At 42.3% G+C, this 20,118-nt stretch overlaps 1 protein-coding gene across 1 annotated transcript in view; it reads left to right on the forward strand.

Annotated features, from left to right (window-relative positions):
* The window catches only part of cry-dash (cryptochrome DASH), a 37,723-nt gene that overhangs the window by 4,961 nt on the left and 12,644 nt on the right, over positions 1-20,118 (forward strand). Inside the window, exons 2-5 of the mRNA XM_036934640.1 lie at positions 3,508-3,680; positions 11,469-11,562; positions 17,071-17,201; positions 18,972-19,215. Coding sequence (XP_036790535.1) covers positions 3,508-3,680; positions 11,469-11,562; positions 17,071-17,201; positions 18,972-19,215 — 642 coding nt within the window. The remainder of the gene's footprint in view (positions 1-3,507; positions 3,681-11,468; positions 11,563-17,070; positions 17,202-18,971; positions 19,216-20,118) is intronic.

Consider the following 20,118-nt stretch of genomic DNA (forward strand, 5'->3'; position numbering starts at 1 on the left):
AGGGCCTGTAGGACCTGCCTTGTTGATAGTGTTGTTAAGAAGGTAGAAACTAGGGCCTGTAGGACCTGCCTTGTTGATAGTGTTGTTAAGAAGGTAGAAACTAGGGCCTGTAGGACCTGCCTTGTTAATAGTGTTGTTAAGAAGGTAGAAACTAGGGCCTGTAGGACCTGCCTTGTTAATAGTGTTGTTAAGAAGGTAGAAACTAGGGCCTGTAGGACCTGCCTTGTTGATAGTGTTGTTAAGAAGGTAGAAACTAGGGCCTGTAGGACCTGCCTTGTTAATAGTGTTGTTAAGAAGGTAGAAACTAGGGCCTGTAGGACCTGCCTTGTTAATAGTGTTGTTAAGAAGGTAGAAACTAGGGCCTGTAGGACCTGCCTTGTTAATAGTGTTGTTAAGAAGGTAGAAACTAGGGCCTGTAGGACCTGCCTTGTTAATAGTGTTGTTAAGAAGGTAGAAACTAGGGCCTGTAGGACCTGCCTTGTTGATAGTGTTGTTAAGAAGGTAGAAACTAGGGCCTGTAGGACCTGCCTTGTTAATAGTGTTGTTAAGAAGGTAGAAACTAGGGCCTGTAGGACCTGCCTTGTTGATAGTGTTGTTAAGAAGGTAGAAACTAGGGCCTGTAGGACCTGCCTTGTTGATAGTGTTGTTAAGAAGGTAGAGCAGCACTTTATTACAGACAGACTTCTCCCCATCTTAGCTACTGTTGTATCAATATGTTTTGACCATGACAGTTTACAATCCAGGGCTACTCCAAGCAGTTTAGTCACCTCAACTTGCTCAATTTCCACATTATTCATTACAATATTTAGTGGAGGTTAACGGTATAATGAATAATTTGTCCCAAATACAATGCTTTTAGTTTTTTAAATATTTAGGAGTAACTTATTCCTTGCCACCCATTCGGAAACTAACTGCAGTTATTTGTTAAGTGTTGAAGTCATTTCAGTCTCTCTAGTAACAGACGTGTATAGTGTTGAGTCATCTGCACACATCGACACACTGGCCTTACTCAAAGCCAGTGGAATGTCGTTAGTAAAAAAATGTAAAAAGTAAGGGGCCTAAACAGCTGCCTTGGGAAATTCCTGATCCTACCTGGATTATTTTTGAGAGGCTTCCATTAAAGAACCCTCTGTGTTCTGTTAGACAGGTAACTCTTTATCCACATTATAGCAGGTGGTGTAAAGCCATAACACATGTTTTTCCAGTGGCAGACTATGATCCATAATGTCAAACGCCACATTGAAGTCTAACAAAACTGCCCCTACAATCTTTTTATCATCAATTTCTCTCAGCCAATCATCAGTCATTTGTGTAGGTGCTGTGATTGTTAAATGTCCTTCCCTATAACCGTGCTGAAAGTCTGTTGTCAATTTGTTAACTGTAAAATAGCATTGTATCTGGTCAAAAAAAAATTCCAGAAGTTTACTAAGGGTTGGTAACAGGCTGATTGGTTGGCTATTTGAGCCAGTAAAGGGGGCTTACTATTCTCCTATTAGGTAGGGGTGCTGTTAGCTTAGCTTCCCTCCACTTCAGCTTCCCTCCAGGCCTGAGGGGGCACACTTTCTAGTAGGTTTGGATTGAAGATATGGCCAATAGGAGATGCAATATCGTTCTCTATTATCCTCAGTAATTTTCCATCCAAGTTGTCAGACCCCGGTGACTTGTCATTGTTGATAGACAACATTAATTTGTTCACCTCTTCCACACGTACTTTCTGAAACAATCATTAAAGTAGTTGTCAATATCGTTGGGTTTTGTGATGAATGAGCCATCTGATCTGATGGAGTTTACATGTTTGTGCTCCAACAGCTTTTTACTATCATTTTTATATAATTTTTTTTTGTTTCATAGTATAGTTAAAATATATATATATATATTTATATTGCTGGTTAGCTAGCCAGCTAAAGATAATTAAGTGAGCATGTGACGAGGACATGGCTGCTTGCTAGGTGAAGTTTACTTGTGATTATTTACTTTTTAAAATACGCTGTCATTGGCTGTGGCAAGCTACTCACCGTCAAACCACCATGCCCACTCACTCGTCGTGAATCACTCGTCGTGATTTACAGGCTGAACGATGTTCAATGAGCAGCTCGTAGAGCGTCCTCTATCTGTGGAATAAATAAAGACACAAATATTGTTTTGTAACCCCTGTTATCCAGCTGTTTCACTGGGCCCTCTACTCTATTGTAACCCCTGTGTTATCCAGCTGTTTCACTGGGCCCTCTACTCTATTGTAACCCCTGTTATCCAGCTGTTTCACTGGGCCCTCTACTCTATTGTAACCCCTGTTATCCAGCTGTTTCACTGGGCCCTCTACTCTATTGTAACCCCTGTGTTATCCAGCTGTTTCACTGGGCCCCCTACTCTATTGTAACCCCTGTGTTATCCAGCTGTTTCACTGGGCCCCCTACTCTATTGTAACCCCTGTGTTATCCAGCTGTTTCACTGGGCCCTCTACTCTATTGTAACCCCTGTTATCCAGCTGTTTCACTGGGCCCTCTACTCTATTGTAACCCCTGTGTTATCCAGCTGTTTCACTGGGCCCTCTACTCTATTGTAACCCCTGTTATCCAGCTGTTTCACTGGGCCCTCTACTCTATTGTAACCCCTGTGTTATCCAGCTGTTTCACTAGGCCCTCTACTCTATTGTAACCCCTGTTATCCAGCTGTTTCACTGGGCCCTCTACTCTATTGTAACCCCTGTTATCCAGCTGTTTCACTGGGCCCTCTACTCTATTGTAACCCCTGTGTTATCCAGCTGTTTCACTGGGCCCTCTACTCTATTGTAACCCCTGTTATCCAGCTGTTTCACTGGGCCCCCTACTCTATTGTAACCCCTGTTATCCAGCTGTTTCACTGGGCTCTACTCTATTGTAACCCCTGTGTTATCCAGCTGTTTCACTGGGCCCTCTACTCTATTGTAACCCCTGTGTTATCCAGCTGTTTCACTGGGCCCCCTACTCTATTGTAACCCCTGTGTCATCCAGCTGTTTTACTGGGCCCTCTACTCTATTGTAACCGCTGTGTTATCCAGCTGTTTCACTGGCCCCCCTACTCTATTGTAACCCCTGTGTTATCCAGCTGTTTCACTGGGCCCTCTACTCTATTGTAACCCCTGTGTTATCCAGCTGTTTCACTGGGCCCTCTACTCTATTGTAACCCCTGTGTTATCCAGCTGTTTCACTGGGCCCTCTACTCTATTGTAACCCCTGTGTTATCCAGCTGTTTCACTGGGCCCCCTACTCCATTGTAACCCCTGTGTTATCCAGCTGTTTCACTGGGCCCCCTACTCTATTGTAACCCCTGTGTTATCCAGCTGTTTCACTGGGCCTCCTACTCTATTGTAACCCCTGTGTTATCCAGCTGTTTCACTGGGCCCCCTACTCTATTGTAACCCCTGTGTTATCCAGCTGTTTCACTGGGCCCCCTACTCTATTGTAACCCCTGTGTTATCCAGCTGTTTCACTGGGCCCCCTACTCTATTGTAACCCCTGTGTTTTCCAGGTGTTTCACTGGGCCCAGAGGAATGCTGAACACATCGTTCCCCTGTACTGTTTCGACCCTGGTCATTACCTGGGGACAGCCAACTACAACCTGCCCCGTACCGGCCCCTTCCGCCTGCGCTTCCTACTGGACAGCATCCAGGACCTCAGGACCAGTTTGATACAGAGAGGCAGGTGAGAGGAGCTGAGCTGAGCCACAACCATACCACACCACAACCATACCGCACCACATCATAACCATATTGTACCACACCATAACATACCACACCATAACCATAATGTACCATAACCACATACCACACCATACCAGTAATGTACCACACCATAACCACAATGTACCATAACCACAATGTACCATAACAGTAATGTGCCATAACCACATATCACACCATAACCATAATGCACCACCCTATAACCATTATGTACCCCACCATAACCATAATGTACCATGACCATGTACCACACCGTAGCCATTCCATAACCATGATGTGCCACACCATAACCATAATGTGCCATAACCACGTACCACACCATAACCATAATGTACCACCCTATAACCATTATGTACCCCACCATAACCATAATGTACCATGACCATGTACCACACCGTAGCCATTCCATAACCATAATGTACCACACCATAAACATAATGTACCATAACCACATACCACACCATAACCATAATGTACCATGACCATGTACCACACCATAGCCATTCCATAACCATAATGTACCACACCATAAACATAATGTACCATAACCATGTACCACACCATAGCCATGATGTGCCACACCATAACCATAATGTGCCATAACCACGTACCACACCATAACCATAATGTACCACCCTATAACCATTATGTACCACACCATAACCATAATGTGCCATAACCGTGTACCCCACCATAACCATAATGTGCCACACCATAACCATACCACACCATACAATACATCTGTCGTTCTGCCACTGAATAAGGCAGTTAACCCACTGTTCCTAGGCCATCATTGAAAATAATAATTTGTTATTAACTGACATGCCTATTTAAATAGGCAAGGTTAAATAAAATAAATAATTAATAAATAATAATAAATAAATAATTACAACACCATACCCAAACCGTACCATACCACTCCATAACCATACAATACCACACCATAGCCATAATGTACCATATCACACCATAGCCATAATGTACCATAATGTACCATATCACATCATAATATATAATATAATGTATCATAACCATAATGTACCACACCGTAACCATACCACAATGTACCATACCTTACCATAGCTAACCATACTGTACCACACCATAACCATACCATACCACAATGTACCATACTGTACCACACCATAACCATACTGTACCACACCATAACCATAATGTACTATACCATAATGTACCGTACCATAACCATAATGTCCCATAACACACTATAACCATACGTACCATAATGTACAACAGCCGCTATTTAAGCAATTTCCCCCTACAGTGTCATTCTGAACGTCGCATAATCGAGGAAACTGCACAAACCCGAGTCCCACCAATGAGTCACTCAACATCAATTGAGTTGATTATTTATTTACTAGTAAGCTAAAATGATAAGGCTATTGATTAGAACTTAGTACAATGAAACAGGTCCCAACACAATACGACACGTGTTAAACAACATGGGGATTTAAGAGAGAGAGAAATATACATTTGGATGCTTGTATTTTTTTAATATCTTTTTTTACCCCTTTTTCTCCCCAATTTCGTGGTATCCAATTGTTTTAGTAGCTACTATCTTGTCTCATCGCTACAACTCCCGTACGGGCTCGGGAGAGACGAAGGTTGAAAGTCATGCGTCCTCCGATACCCAACCAAGCCGCACTGCTTCTTAACACAGCGCGCATCCAACCCGGAAGGACAATCGGAGGAAACACTGTGCACTTGGTTAGCACGCACTGCGCCCGGCCCGCCACAGTAGTCGCTGGTGCGCGATGAGACAAGGATATCTCTACCGGCCAAGCCCTCCCTAACCCGGACGACGCTAGGCCAATTGTGCGTCGCCCCACGGACCTCCCGGTCGCGGCCGGTTACGACAGAGCCTGGGCGCGAACCCAGGGTCTCTGGTGGCACAGCTGAGGCTGCAGTACAGCGCCCTTAACCACTGCGCCACCCAGGAGGCCAGCGATGCTTGTTTTGACCCTAACCTTGCCCCGAACTGCTGCTCTTATTGGTCAGAATATAATGATGTAATTACGTGTCGAAGGTCTCCGATGGGGGTCTCTGCGTGGACCGTTTCGGCTTCTCAGATGATGCACTTCTCTGGTTGCAGGGTGTAACTCTCTGGTTGTCCTCACGATGTCAGTGTCCTTTGTCTTAGTGGTCTGTTTCCTCGCCCTTGTTTCCGAAAGGGGACTTCTGAGGACAGCCAGCCCTGTCGCTCAGGGCTCACACTGTAGGAATGAAAGCAGTGTAGACACACAATTCGATGGAGAGTGGTGACTGGGTGGTCCCATTTGAATTCACCCTCGTAGACTCAGCTACTCATCCATAGCATAGCTAGAAGGTTCCTTTGTCTTCAACCTTGTTTTGGGTTTGTTGAGACTCAGACCTGCAGTGTTGTGTTTTGGGTTTGTTGACTACTCAGACCTGCAGTGTTGTGTTTTGGGTTTGTTGACTACTCAGACCTGCAGTGTTGTGTTTTGGGTTTGTTGACTACTCAGACCTGCAGTGTTGTGTTTTGGGTTTGTTGAGACTCAGACCTGCAGTGTTGTGTTTTGGGTTTGTTGAGACTCAGACCTGCAGTGTTGTGTTTTGGGTTTGTTGACTACTCAGACCTGCAGTGTTGTGTTTTGGGTTTGTTGACTACTCAGACCTGCAGTGTTGTGTTTTGGGTTTGTTGACTACTCAGACCTGCAGTGTTGTGTTTTGGGTTTGTTGACTACTCAGACCTGCAGTGTTGTGTTTTGGGTTTGTTGAGACTCAGACCTGCAGTGTTGTGTTTTGGGTTTGTTGAGACTCAGACCTGCAGTGTTGTGTTTTGGGTTTGTTGACTACTCAGACCTGCAGTGTTGTGTTTTGGGTTTGTTGACTACTCAGACCTGCAGTGTTGTGTTTTGGGTTTGTTGACTACTCAGACCTGCAGTGTTGTGTTTTGGGTTTGTTGACTACTCAGACCTGCAGTGTTGTGTTTTGGGTTTGTTGAGACTCAGACCTGCAGTTCAGTTCACTTAATGTAAATCTAAATTCTTAACTCACATGTTTTATACCCTCGAGTCAGAACCGATTAATCGGCCAATGTAATAAAATTAAAAATAACATTTTAAAAAATGTATTTGTAATAATGACAATTACAACGATACTGAATTAACACTTGTTTTAACTTTATATAAAACATCAATAAAATCAATTTAGCTTCAAATAAATAATGAAACATGTTCAATTTGGTTTAAATAATGCAAAAAAGTGTTGGAGAAGAAAGTAATATGTGCCATGTAAAAATGTGTGCCATGTAAGAAAGCTAACATTTGAGTTCCTTGCTCAGAACATGAGAACATATGAAAGTTGGTGGTTCCTTTTAACATGAGACTTCAATATTCCAAGGTAATAGGTTTTAGGTTGTAGTTAATATAGTATTTATAGGACTATTTCTCTCTATACCATTTGTATTTCATATACCTTTGACTATTGGATGTTCTTATAGGCACTATAGTATTGCCAGTGTAACAGTATAGCTTCCGTCCCCCTCCTCACCCCTACCTGGGCTCGAACCAGGAACAAATTGACAACAGCTACACTCAAAGCATCGTTACCCATCGCTCCACAAAAGCCGCGGCCCTTGCAGCGCAAGGGAAATAACTACTCCAAATCTTAAAGCGAGTGACGTTTGAAACAGTATTAGCGCACACCCAGCTAACTAGCTAGCCATTTCACATTGGTTACACCAGCCATTAGGCTGATAGGCTTGAAGTCATAAAGAGCTGCTGGCAAAACGCACAAAAGTGCTGTTTGAATGAATGATTACGGGCCTGCTGCTGCTCAGTCAGACTGCTCTATCAAATCAGACTTAATTATAACATATTAACACACAGAAATACGAGCCTTTGGTCATTAATATGATCGAATCCGGAAACTATCATTTTGAAAACAAAATTTCAGTGAAATACGGAACCGTCCGGTATTTTATCTAACTGGTGGCATCCTTAAGTCTAAATATTCTTGTTACATTGCACAACCTTCAATGTATGTCATAATTACTAATTCTGGCAAATGAGTTCGCAAAGAGCCAGGCAGCCCCAGCTGTTGCATATACCCTGACTCTGCGTGCAATGAACGCAAGAGAAGTGACACAATTTCACCTGGTTAATATTGCCTGCTAAACTGGATTAGTAGTTATAACTAGTGATTATGATTGATTGATTGTTTTTTATAAGATAAGTTTAATGCTAGCTAGCAATTTAACTTGGCTTCTACTGCATTTGCGTAACAGGCAGGCTACTCGTGGAGTGGAATGGTTAGAGCGTTGGACTAGTTAACTGTGCGGTTGCAAGATTGAAACCCCTGAGCTGACAAGGTGAAAATCTGTCGTTCTGCCCCTGAACAAGGCAGTTAACCCACAGTTCCTAGGAAGTCATTGAAAATAAGAATGTGTTCTTAACTGACTTGCCTAGTTAAATAAAAGGTATAAAAATAAATATTTAAAAAAGATAATCGGAAATCGGCGCCCAAAAATTGTTATGAAAACTTGAAATCGGCCCTAATTAATTGGCCATTCCGATTAATCGGTCGACCTCTAGTCAGAAGTGGGCTTTCCGCCTTTAGGGCAATTCTCTGGGCGTACCAAGGTACGAGGCAAGGTCTGGATTTTACTCAGATCCAATTTAGACAACTAACTTCACATTTCATCTTTACAAAAACATTCTCTTTCATCTGGACATTATCCACAACGTACAATGTACACCGCTCAAAAAAATAAAGGGAACACTTAAACAACACAATGTAACTCCAAGTCAATCACACTTCTGTGAAATCAAACTGTCCACTTAGGAAGCAACACTGATTGACAATAAATTTCACATGCTGTTGTGCAAATGGAATAGACAACAGGTGGAAATTATAGTTAGCAAGACACCCCCAATAAAGGAGTGGTTCTGCAGGTGGTGACCACAGACCACTTCTCAGTTCCTATGCTTCCTGGCTGATGTTTTGGTCACTTTTGAATGCTGGCGGTGCTTTCACTCTAGTGGTAGCATGAGATGGAGTCTACAACCCACACAAGTGGCTCAGGTAGTGCAGCTCATCCAGGATGGCACATCAATGCGAGCTGTGGCAAGAAGGTTTGCTGTGTCTGTCAGCGTAGTGTCCAGAGCATGGAGGCGCTACCAGGAGACAGTACATCAGGAGACGTGGAGGAGGCCGTAGGAGGGCAACAACCCGGCAGCAGGACCGCTACCTCCGCCTTTGTGCAAGGAGGAGCACTGCCAGAGCCCTGCAAAATGACCACCAGCAGGCCATAAATGTGCATGTGTCTGCTCAAACGGTCAGAAACAGACTCCATGAGGGTGGTATGAGGGCCCGTCGTCCACAGGTGGGGGTTGTGCTTACAGCCCAACACCGTGCAGGACGTTTGGCATTTGCCAGAGAACACCAAGATTGGCAAATTCGCCACTGGTGCCCTGTGCTCTTCACAGATGAAAGCAGGTTCACACTGAGCACATGTGACAGACGTGACAGTCTGGAGCGCCATGGAGAACGTTTTTCTGCCTGCAAAATCCTCCAGCATGACCGGTTTGGCGGTGGGTCAGTCATGGTGTGCGGGGGCATTTCTTTGGGGGGCCGCACAGCACTCCATGTGCCCGCCAGATGTAGCCTGACTGCCATTAGGTACCGAGATGAGATCCTCAGACCCCTTGTGAGACCATATGCTGGTGCGGTTGGCCCTGGGTTCCTCCTAATGCAAGACAATGCTAGACCTCATGTGGCTGGAGTGTGTCAGCAGTTCCTGCAAGAGGAAGGCATTGATGCTATGGACTGGCCCACCCGTTCCCCAGACCTGAATCCAATTGAGCACATCTGGGACATCATCTCTCGCTCCATCCACCAACGCCACGTTGCTCCACAGACTGTCCAGGAGTTGGTGGATGCTTTAGTCCAGGTCTGGGAGGAGATCCCTCAGGAGACCATCCGCCACCTCATCAGGAGCATGTAGGGAGGTCATACAGGCACGTGGAGGCCACACACACTACTGAGCCTCATTTTGACTTGTTTTAAGGACATTACATCAAAGTTGGATCAGCCTGTAGTGTGGTTTTCCACTTTAATTTTGAGTGTAACTCCAAATCCAGACCTCCATGGGTTGATACATTTGATTTCCATTGATAATTTTTGTGTGATTTTGTTGTCAGCACATTCAACTATGTAAAGAAAAAACTATTTAATAAGAATATTTAATTCATTCAGATCTGTCCACCCTCCCTCCCAAAAGCCTGGAAGGGATGAGAGAGCCAAGACTATGGGTTTGTAGCCTCAACCCCGCAGTACACACACGCCAACTGATTAATGGACAGCTGAATGTATATTGTTTTCTCTTGCTTTTTCTGCTCTTTTCCATGTTGTCTATCTCTGATCAGCTACTCAGGAAAGGGCTGAAAATAGCCCATATTAATATATGTGGCCTTAGAAATAAGGTTCATGAAATCTATAACTTGCTAACATCAGATAACATTCATATTAGCCATCTCTGAGACCATACCATAACCTTAATGTACCACATCATAACCTTAATGTACCACATCATAACCATAATGTCACACACCATAATGTACCATGACCGTAATGTACCACACCATAACCATAATGTGCCACACTATACCAATAATGTACTGTAGCCTTGATATACTACATCTAAACCGCAATTTGCCGCATCTTAACCGTAATGTACCATAACCTTTATATGCCACACCAAAGCCACCATGTACCATAACCCTTATGGACCGTACCATACCGTGTCCATAATGTACCACATTATAACCACCATGTACCACACCATAACCATAATGTACCGTTGCCTGTATGTACCACATTGTTGTATTTATGTACCACATCATACCCATAATGTGCCATAGCCTTCATGTATCGCACAATTACCATTATGTACCACGCCATAACCACACTGTACCACATCATAACCATAATGTACCATGGCCTTAATTTATCACACCATACCCATTATGTACCGCTCCATACCCATGATGTAACACATCATAACCATAATGTACCATAGCCTTACACCATATCCATAATGTACCACACCATAATTGTAATGTACCGCGCCATAACTTGAATGTACCATAATCATAATGTACCACATCATAACCGTAATGTACCATAATCATAATGTGCCACACCATACCCATAATGTACCACACCATAACCATAATGTGCCACAAATTTGAGGTCAGTAAGTCATACTTTGCATGGCTGATGCTCCTAACCTATAGCAGGTAGTATAGCCCCTGTCTTAATCTCTCCAGCTCTGTATTATATATATATATATATATATATATATATATATATATATATATATATATATATATATATATATATATATATATATAGTGATAATAACAATGGCTGGTTCAGGACACACCTGGGCTTCTACAGGTTTTCTTGGAGTGGTCTGCCAGAGATACGGCTTGCCGATTCAGTTCCTTTTTATATCCCTGTTGAAGACACATTTTTTATAAAGATTATTTTAATGTATGGTTTCAAATGAGCATTTATTTCAAACACTTTGTTACTTGTCTTGAAAGCGCTATACTATACTATTGCCTTAGTTACTATTGTTTACATTAACAGAGCCGTCATCCCATTCTGTTTCTACGAGAGAGAGAGATGACCATCCACTACCCAGGATGCAGCTTGCTCTCAGACAGTGTTAACTGGGGCTGCTGTGTGTTTTTTCTTCCAGCACCCTGGTGGTGAGACGGGGCAGGCCACAGGAGGTGGTTGGTGACCTCATTAAGCAGCTAGGTTCTGTTAGCGCTGTGGCCTTCCATGAAGAGGTTAGTAACTTAGTACACAACATATTAACTCTTATTTAGCTAGCAACATCATATCTATCAATATATGTATCTTACTCACCACTATAGATACTGTATCTAATACATTTATTTAAATTGACTGATTTCCTTATTTGAAAGGAAACTGTTGCGTTTATATTTTTGTTCACAGATGCAGTACCAATCAAAAGTACACCTACTCATTCAAGGGTTTTTCTTTATTTTTACTATTTTCTACATTGTAGAATAATAGTGAAGACAGTCAAATAATATTACTAAAAAATATTCACATTCATGAAATCACAAGTGCCATATTGCAAAACACAGCTTAGCCTTTTGTTAATCCACCTGTCGTCTCAGATTTTGAAATTATGCTTTACAGCGAAAACTTACACAAACGCTTGGATTGCTTATCGATCGCATGACAAAACATTAAGTACACTTAGCATCAGGTAGCTTGGTCACAAATCAGAAAAACAATCAAATGAATTGTTTACCTTTGATCTTCATATGTTTTCACTCACGAGACTCCCAGTTACACCACAAATGTTCCTTTTGTTCCATAAAGATTATTTTTATACCCAAAATACCGACGTTTGTTTGTCGCGTTCAGAAATTCACAGGAAAGAGCGGTCACGACAACGCAGACAAATTCCAAATAATATCCGTAATGTCCACAGAAACATGTCAAACTTTTTTAAAATCAATCCTCAGGTTGTTTTTAAAATATATATTCGATAATGTATCAACCAGGAGTGTAGGTTTTTCAATAGGACAGGCAGAAACAATGGCCGCTTTACTCTGTAGCGCAAAACTCACTCTGAGAGCCCCCACCTATCCACTTACGCAATGTGATCTTTGTGGCTCATTTTTCAAAATAAAAGCCTGAAACTATGTCTAAAGACTGTTGACACCTTAGGGAAGCCAGAGAAAAGGGAATCTGGTTGATATCCCTTTAAATGGAGGATAGGCATGCATAGGGACAGAATGGTTTCAAAATAAGAGGCACTGTTTTCTATCCTAAGCTGTCAATTATATGCATATTCTAGCATCTGGTCCTGGGAAATAGGCCGTTTACTTTGGGAACGTTATTTTTCCAAACATAAAAATAGTGCCCCCTGGCTTCAAGAGGTTAAGGGTGCTTTGAATTCTAAATAAATCACTGACAGTGTCACCAGCAAAGCTCCCCCACACCATCACACCTTCTTCTCCATGCATCACGGTGGGAACCACACATGCAGAGATCATCCGTTCACCTACTCTGCGTTTCACAAAGAAACGGCGGTTGGGACCAAAAATCTGTAATTTGGATTCATCAGACCAAAGGACAGATTTCTTTTTTTCAATGACTGCCAGGAACGGTGTGTTAACTGCCTCGTTCAGGGGCAGAATGACAGATTTTCAGTTTGTCAGCTCGGGGGATCCGATCTTGCAACCTTACAGTCAACTAGTCCAACGCAATAACGACCTGCCTCTCTCTCGTTGCACTCCACAAGGAGACTGCCTGTTATGCGAATGCAGTAAGCCAAGGTAAGTTGCTAGCTAGCATTAAACTTATCTTATAAAAAACAATCAATCATAATCACTAGTTAACTACACACGGTTGATGATATTACTAGATATTATCTAGCGTGTCCTGCATTTGCATATAATCTGACTAAGCATACAAGTATCCAAATATCTGACTGAGCGGTGGTAGGCAGAAGCAGGCGTGTAAACATTCAGTCAAACAGCACTTTCGTGTGTTTTGCCAGCAGCTCTTCGTTGTGCTTCAAGCATTGTTTAGGACTTCAAGCCTATCAACTCCCGAGATGAGGCTGGTGTAACCGAAGTGAAATGGATAGCTAGTTAGTGCGCGCTAATAGCGTTTCAAACGTCACTCGCTCTGAGCCTTCTAGTAGTTGTTCCCTTGCTCTGCATGGGTCACGCTGCTTCGAGGGTGGCTGTTGTCATTGTGTTGCTGGTTTGAGCCCAGGGAGGAGCGAGGAGAGGGACGGAAGCTATACTCTTACACTGACAATAGTAAAGTGCCTGTAAGAACATCCAATAGTCAAAGGTCAATGAAATACAAATGGTATAGAGGGAAATAGTCCTATAATTCCTACAATAACTACAACCTAAAACTTCTTACCTGGGAATATTGAAGACTGTTAAAAGGAACCACCAGCTTTCATATGTTCTCATGTTCTGAGCAAGGAACTTAAATGTTAGCTTTCTTACATAGCACATATTGCACTTTTACTTTCTTCTCCAACACTTTGTTTTTGCATTATTTAAACCAAATTGAACATGTTTCATTATTTACTTGAGGCTAAATTGATTTTATTGATGTATTATACTAAGTTAAAATAAGTGTTCATTCAGTATTGTTGTAATTGTCATTATTACAAATATATATATTCTTAAATCGGCCGATTAATCGGTATCGGCTTTTTGGGCCTACAATAATCGGTTCGGCGTTGAAAAACCATAATCGGTCGACCTCTAGTCTGAAGCATTTATTTGGACTGCAATCTGAGGTGAAGTTAATTGCTAATTTCTGAGGCTGGTAACTCTAATGAACTTATCCTCTGCAGCAGAGGTAAACCTGGGTCTTCCTTTCCTGTGGTTGTCCTCATGAGAGCCAGTTAACTCTAATGAACTTATCCTCTGCAGCAGAGGTAAACCTGGGTCTTCCTTTCCTGTGGTTGTCCTCATGAGAGCCAGTTAACTCTAATGAACTTATCCTCTGCAGCAGAGGTAAACCTGGGTCTTCCTTTCCTATGGTTGTTCTCATGAGAGCACGTTTTATTGTAGCACTTGATGGTTTTTGCAAATGCACTTGAATTATTCCATATTGACTGACCTTCATGTCTTAAAGTAATGATGGACTGTTGTTTCTCTTTACAGTGCCTTGCGAAAGTATTCGGCCCCCTTGAACTTTGCGACCTTTTGCCACATTTCAGGCTTCAAACATAAAGATATAAAACTGTATTTTTTTGTGAAGAATCAACAACAAGTGGGACACAATCATGAAGTGGAACGACATTTATTGGATATTTCAAACTTTTTTAACAAATCAAAAACTGAAAAATTGGGCGTGCAAAATTATTCAGCCCCCTTAAGTTAATACTTTGTAGCGCCACCTTTTGCTGCGATTACAGCTGTAAGTCGCTTGGGGTATGTCTCTATCCGTTTTGCACATCGAGAGACTGAAATGTTTTCCCATTCCTCCTTGCAAAACAGCTCGAGCTCAGTGAGGTTGGATGGAGAGCATTTGTGAACAGCAGTTTTCAGTTCTTTCCACAGATTCTCGATTGGATTCAGGTCTGGACTTTGACTTGGCCATTCTAACACCTGGATATGTTTATTTTTGAACCATTCCATTGTAGATTTTGCTTTATGTTTTGGATCATTGTCTTGTTGGAAGACAAATCTCCGTCCCAGTCTCAGGTCTTTTGCAGACTGCATCAGGTTTTCTTCCAGAATGGTCCAGTATTTGGCTCCATCCATCTTCCCATCAATTTGAACCATCTTCCCTGTCCCTACTGAAGAAAAGCAGGCCCAAACCATGATGCTGCCACCACCATGTTTGACAGTGGGGATGGTGTGTTCAGATGTGTTGCTTTTACGCCAAACATAACGTTTTGCATTGTTGCCAAAAAGTTCAATTTTGGTTTCATCTGACCAGAGCACCTTCTTCCACATGTTTGGTGTGTCTCCCAGGTGGCTTGTGGCAAACTTTAAACAACACTTTTTATGGATATCTTTAAGAAATAGCTTTCTTCTTGCCACTCTTCCATAAAGGCCAGATTTGTGCAATATACGACTGATTGTTGTCCTATGGACAGAGTCTCCCACCTCAGCTGTAGATCTCTGCAGTTTATCCAGAGTGATCATGGGCCTCTTGGCTGCATCTCTGATCAGTCTTCTCCTTGTATGAGCTGAACGTTTAGAGGGACGGCCAGGTCTTGGTAGATTTGCAGTGGTCTGATACTCCTTCCATTTCAATATTATCGCTTGCACAGTGCTCCTTGGGATGTTTAAAGCTTGGGAAATCTTTTTGTATCCAAATCCGGCTTTAAACTTCTTCACAACAGTATCTCGGACCTGCCTGGTGTGTTCCTTGTTCTTCATGATGCTCTCTGCGCTTTTAACAGACCTCTGAGACTATCACAGTGCAGGTGCATTTATACGGAGACTTGATTACACACAGGTGGATTGTATTTATCATCATTAGTCATTTAGGTCAACATTGGATCATTCAGAGATCCTCACTGTACTTCTGGAAAGAGTTTGCTGCACTGAAAGTAAAGGGGCTGAATAATTTTGCACGCCCAATTTTTCAGTTTTTGATTTGTTAAAAAAGTTTGAAATATCCAATAAATGTCGTTCCACTTCATGATTGTGTCCCACTTGTTGTTGATTCTTCACAAAAAAATACAGTTTTATATCTTTATGTTTGAAGCCTGAAATGTGGCAAAAGGTCGCAAAGTTAAAGGGGGCCGAATACTTTCGCAAGGCACTGTACTTATTTGAGCTGTTTTTGCCATAATATGGACTTGGTCTTTTACCAAAGAGGGCTATCTTCTGTATACCAACCCTACCTTGTCACAACACAACTGAATGGCTCAAAGAAGAAAATAAATTCCACAAATCAACTTTAAGAAAGCACACCTGTTAATTGCAATGTATTCCAAGTAACTATCTCATGAAGCTGGATGAGAGAATGCCAAGAGTTTGCAAAGCTGTCATCAAGGCAAAGGGTGGCTATTTGAAGAATCTCAAATATAATATATATTTTGACTTGTTATTTCATTGTTTTGATGTCTTCACTATTATTCAGCAGTGTAGAAAATACTAAAAATAAAGGAAAACCCTTGAATGAGTAGGTGTCCAATGCTTTATCTCGCATCTCTATCATGCTATATCTCTAACATTCTATATCTCTATAATTCTATTTCTATATCATTCTATATCTCTATTATTCTATATCTATATCATCCTTTATCTATATCTCCCGTCACTCTATCAGCCTATATCTAGGTATATATATATATCTCTACACCTTAGTCCAGGTCTCTCCTTAAAATGGGTATTTTTGTCTCGATGAGACTAACCTGGTTAAATTAAATCAGAGAGTATAGACTTATACATGGGTTGATAGTTTACCAACAAATCTGACGAGTGCACAGCTGTGGGGCAAACAGACAAGGTTGGCTTAAATTGTGGACAAGATGTGAGCTAAATTTAGTCTCCAACACATTTGCAGAATGAGTACTTATTGTCTCTCATTCATCATTAAGGTTGTTGGTTTGCTAGCTAGAGAATTTTAGCCATATTAGTATAGATCTTAGTCAAATGCCTCAAAACAAGTCATGGTATCAAGAACAAGATGGAAGTAGCTGAAACGAGTCACTTACGATTCCTCACATGGCAGTTGCTTGTCATTGTTGCTAGAGATCTGACCATTCAGAATCACACTCCTTCCGTCCTAATCAATGTGTTGTGCTTTCTTATCCACTCCTGTAGGTGGTGCCAGAGGACCAGCAGGTGGAGAGAGGAGTGAGGGATATTTGTTCTCAGATGAAGGTTAAAGTTCACACCTGCTGGGGGTCGACACTATACCACCGAGACGACCTCCCTTTCAACCACCTATCCAGGTGAGAGAAGACCACAGGGGTCAAGATCAAGTTCATTTGATTTTATTCATGTGACAGAGAAAGTCGTCCTCTGATATTGGGCTGCTCAGCGCAGGCTCTCACTGCCTGGATAATCACTACAATATGAAGTCAGGCTCTCTGCCTGGATAATCACTACAATATGAAGTCAGGCTCTCTGCCTGGATAATCACTACAATATGAAGTCAGGCTCTCACTGCCTGGATAATCACTACAATATGAAGTCAGGCTCTCACTGCCTGGATAATCACTACAATATGAAGTCAGGCTCTCACTGCCTGGATAATCACTACAATATGAAGTCAGGCTCTCACTGCCTGGATAATCACTACAATATGAAGTCAGGCTCTCTCTGCCTGGATAATCACTACAATATGAAGTCAGGCTCTCTCTGCCTGGATAATCACTACAATATGAAGTCAGGCTCTCTCTGCCTGGATAATCACTACAATATGAAGTCAGGCTCTCTGTCTGGATAATCACTACAATATAAAGTCAGGCTCTCACTGCCTGGATAATCACTACAATATAAAGTCAGGCTCTCACTGCCTGGATAATCACTACAATATAAAGTCAGGCTCTCACTGCCTGGATAATCACTACAATATGAAGTCAGGCTCTCACTGCCTGGATAATCACTACAATATGAAGTCAGGCTCCCTGCCTGGATAATCACTACAATATGAAGTCAGGCTCTCTGCCTGGATAATCACTACAATATGAAGTCAGGCTCTCTGCCTGGATAATCACTACAATATGAAGTCAGGCTCTCACTGCCTGGATAATCACTACAATATGAAGTCAGGCTCTCTGCCTGGATAATCACTACAATATGAAGTCAGGCTCTCTGCCTGGATAATCACTACAATATGAAGTCAGGCTCTCTGCCTGGATAATCACTACAATATGAAGTCAGGCTCTCTTTCCCATGTAATCACTACAATATGAAGTCAGGCTCTCTCTGCCTGGATAATCACTACAATATGAAGTCAGGCTCTCACTGCCTGGATAATCACTACAATATGAAGTCAGGCTCTCTGCCTGGATAATCACTACAATATGAAGTCAGGCTCTCACTGCCTGGATAATCACTACAATATGAAGTCAGGCTCTCACTGCCTGGATAATCACTACAATATGAAGTCAGGCTCTCACTGCCTGGATAATCACTACAATATGAAGTCAGGCTCTCACTGCCTGGATAATCACTACAATATGAAGTCAGGCTCTCTGCCTGGATAATCACTACAATATGAAGTCAGGCTCTCACTGCCTGGATAATCACTACAATATGAAGTCAGGCTCTCACTGCCTGGATAATCACTACAATATGAAGTCAGGCTCTCTCTGCCTGGATAATCACTACAATATGAAGTCAGGCTCTCTCTGCCTGGATAATCACTACAATATGAAGTCAGGCTCTCTGCCTGGATAATCACTACAATATGAAGTCAGGCTCTCTGCCTGGATAATCACTACAATATGAAGTCAGGCTCTCTCTGCCTGGATAATCACTACAATATGAAGTCAGGCTCTCTCTGTCTGGATAATCACTTCAATATGAAGTCAGGCTCTCTCTGCCTGGATAATCACTACAATATGAAGTCAGGCTCTCACTGCCTGGATAATCACTACAATATGAAGTCAGGCTCGCCTGTGATAGGTTGCCTGACATGTAACCCTGCTCTGCTCTATTCTCTCCTGTGATAGGTTGCATGACATGTAACCCTGCTCTATCCCCTCCTGTGATAGGCTGCCTGACGTATACACCCAGTTCAGGAAGGCAGTGGAAACCCAGGGCAGGGTGAGGCCGGTCTTGCCCACCCTAGACCAGCTGAAGCCTCTCCCCCCTGGGTCAGGTCTGGATGAAGGCCTCATCCCCTCCCCAGAAGACCTGGAGCAGACAGATACTGTGAGGGACCCTCGCTCTGCCTTCCCCTGCAGCGGGGGAGAGACTCAGGCCCTGGCCAGACTACAGCACTACTTCTGGGACACGGTGAGTACATTTTAGTCATGTATCCAGAACAACTTACAGTTAGCGCATTCATCTTCATATGGCGAGGTGAGACGACCACTTCTCTGTCACAGCAAGTAGGACACTTTCCTCAATAAAGCTGCTACATTCTCATAATGTAGGTTAGGGTCCAGTAGTGTTCTGTTATAATGTAGTTTAGGGTCCAGTACTGTTCTGTTATAATGTAGTTTAGGGTCCAGTAGTGTTCTGTTATAATGTAGGTTAGGGTCCAGTAGTGTTCTGTTATAATGTAGGTTAGGGTCCAGTAGTGTTCTGTTATAATGTGGTTTAGGGTCCAGTATTGTTCTGTTATAATGTAGGTTAAGGTCCAGTAGTGTTCTGTTATAATGTAGTTTAGGGTCCAGTAGTGTTCTGTTATAATGTAGGTTAGGGTCCAGTATTGTTCTGTTATAATGTAGGTTAAGGTCCAGTAGTGTTCTGTTATAATGTAGGTTAGGGTCCAGTAGTGTTCTGTTATAATGTAGTTTAGGGTCCAGTAGTGTTCTGTTATAATGTAGGTTAGGGTCCAGTAGTGTTCTGTTATAATGTAGGTTAAGGTCCAGTAGTGTTGCTGTTATAATGTAGGTTAGGGTCCAGTAGTGTTCTGTTATAATGTAGGTTAAGGTCCAGTAGTGTTGCTGTTATAATGTAGGTTAGGGTCCAGTAGTGTTCTGTTATAATGTAGGTTAAGGTCCGGTATTGTTCTGTTATAATGTAGGTTAAGGTCCGGTATTGTTCTGTTATAATGTAGGTTAGGGTCCAGTAGTGTTCTGTTATAATGTAGTTTAGGGTCCAGTAGTGTTCTGTTATAATGTAGGTTAAGGTCCGGTAGTGTTCTGTTATAATGTAGGTTAAGGTCCAGTAGTGTTCTGTTATAATGTAGGT

The sequence above is a fragment of the Oncorhynchus mykiss genome, chromosome 11 (assembly GCF_013265735.2).
Source record: "Oncorhynchus mykiss isolate Arlee chromosome 11, USDA_OmykA_1.1, whole genome shotgun sequence".
NCBI lineage: Eukaryota > Metazoa > Chordata > Actinopteri > Salmoniformes > Salmonidae > Oncorhynchus > Oncorhynchus mykiss.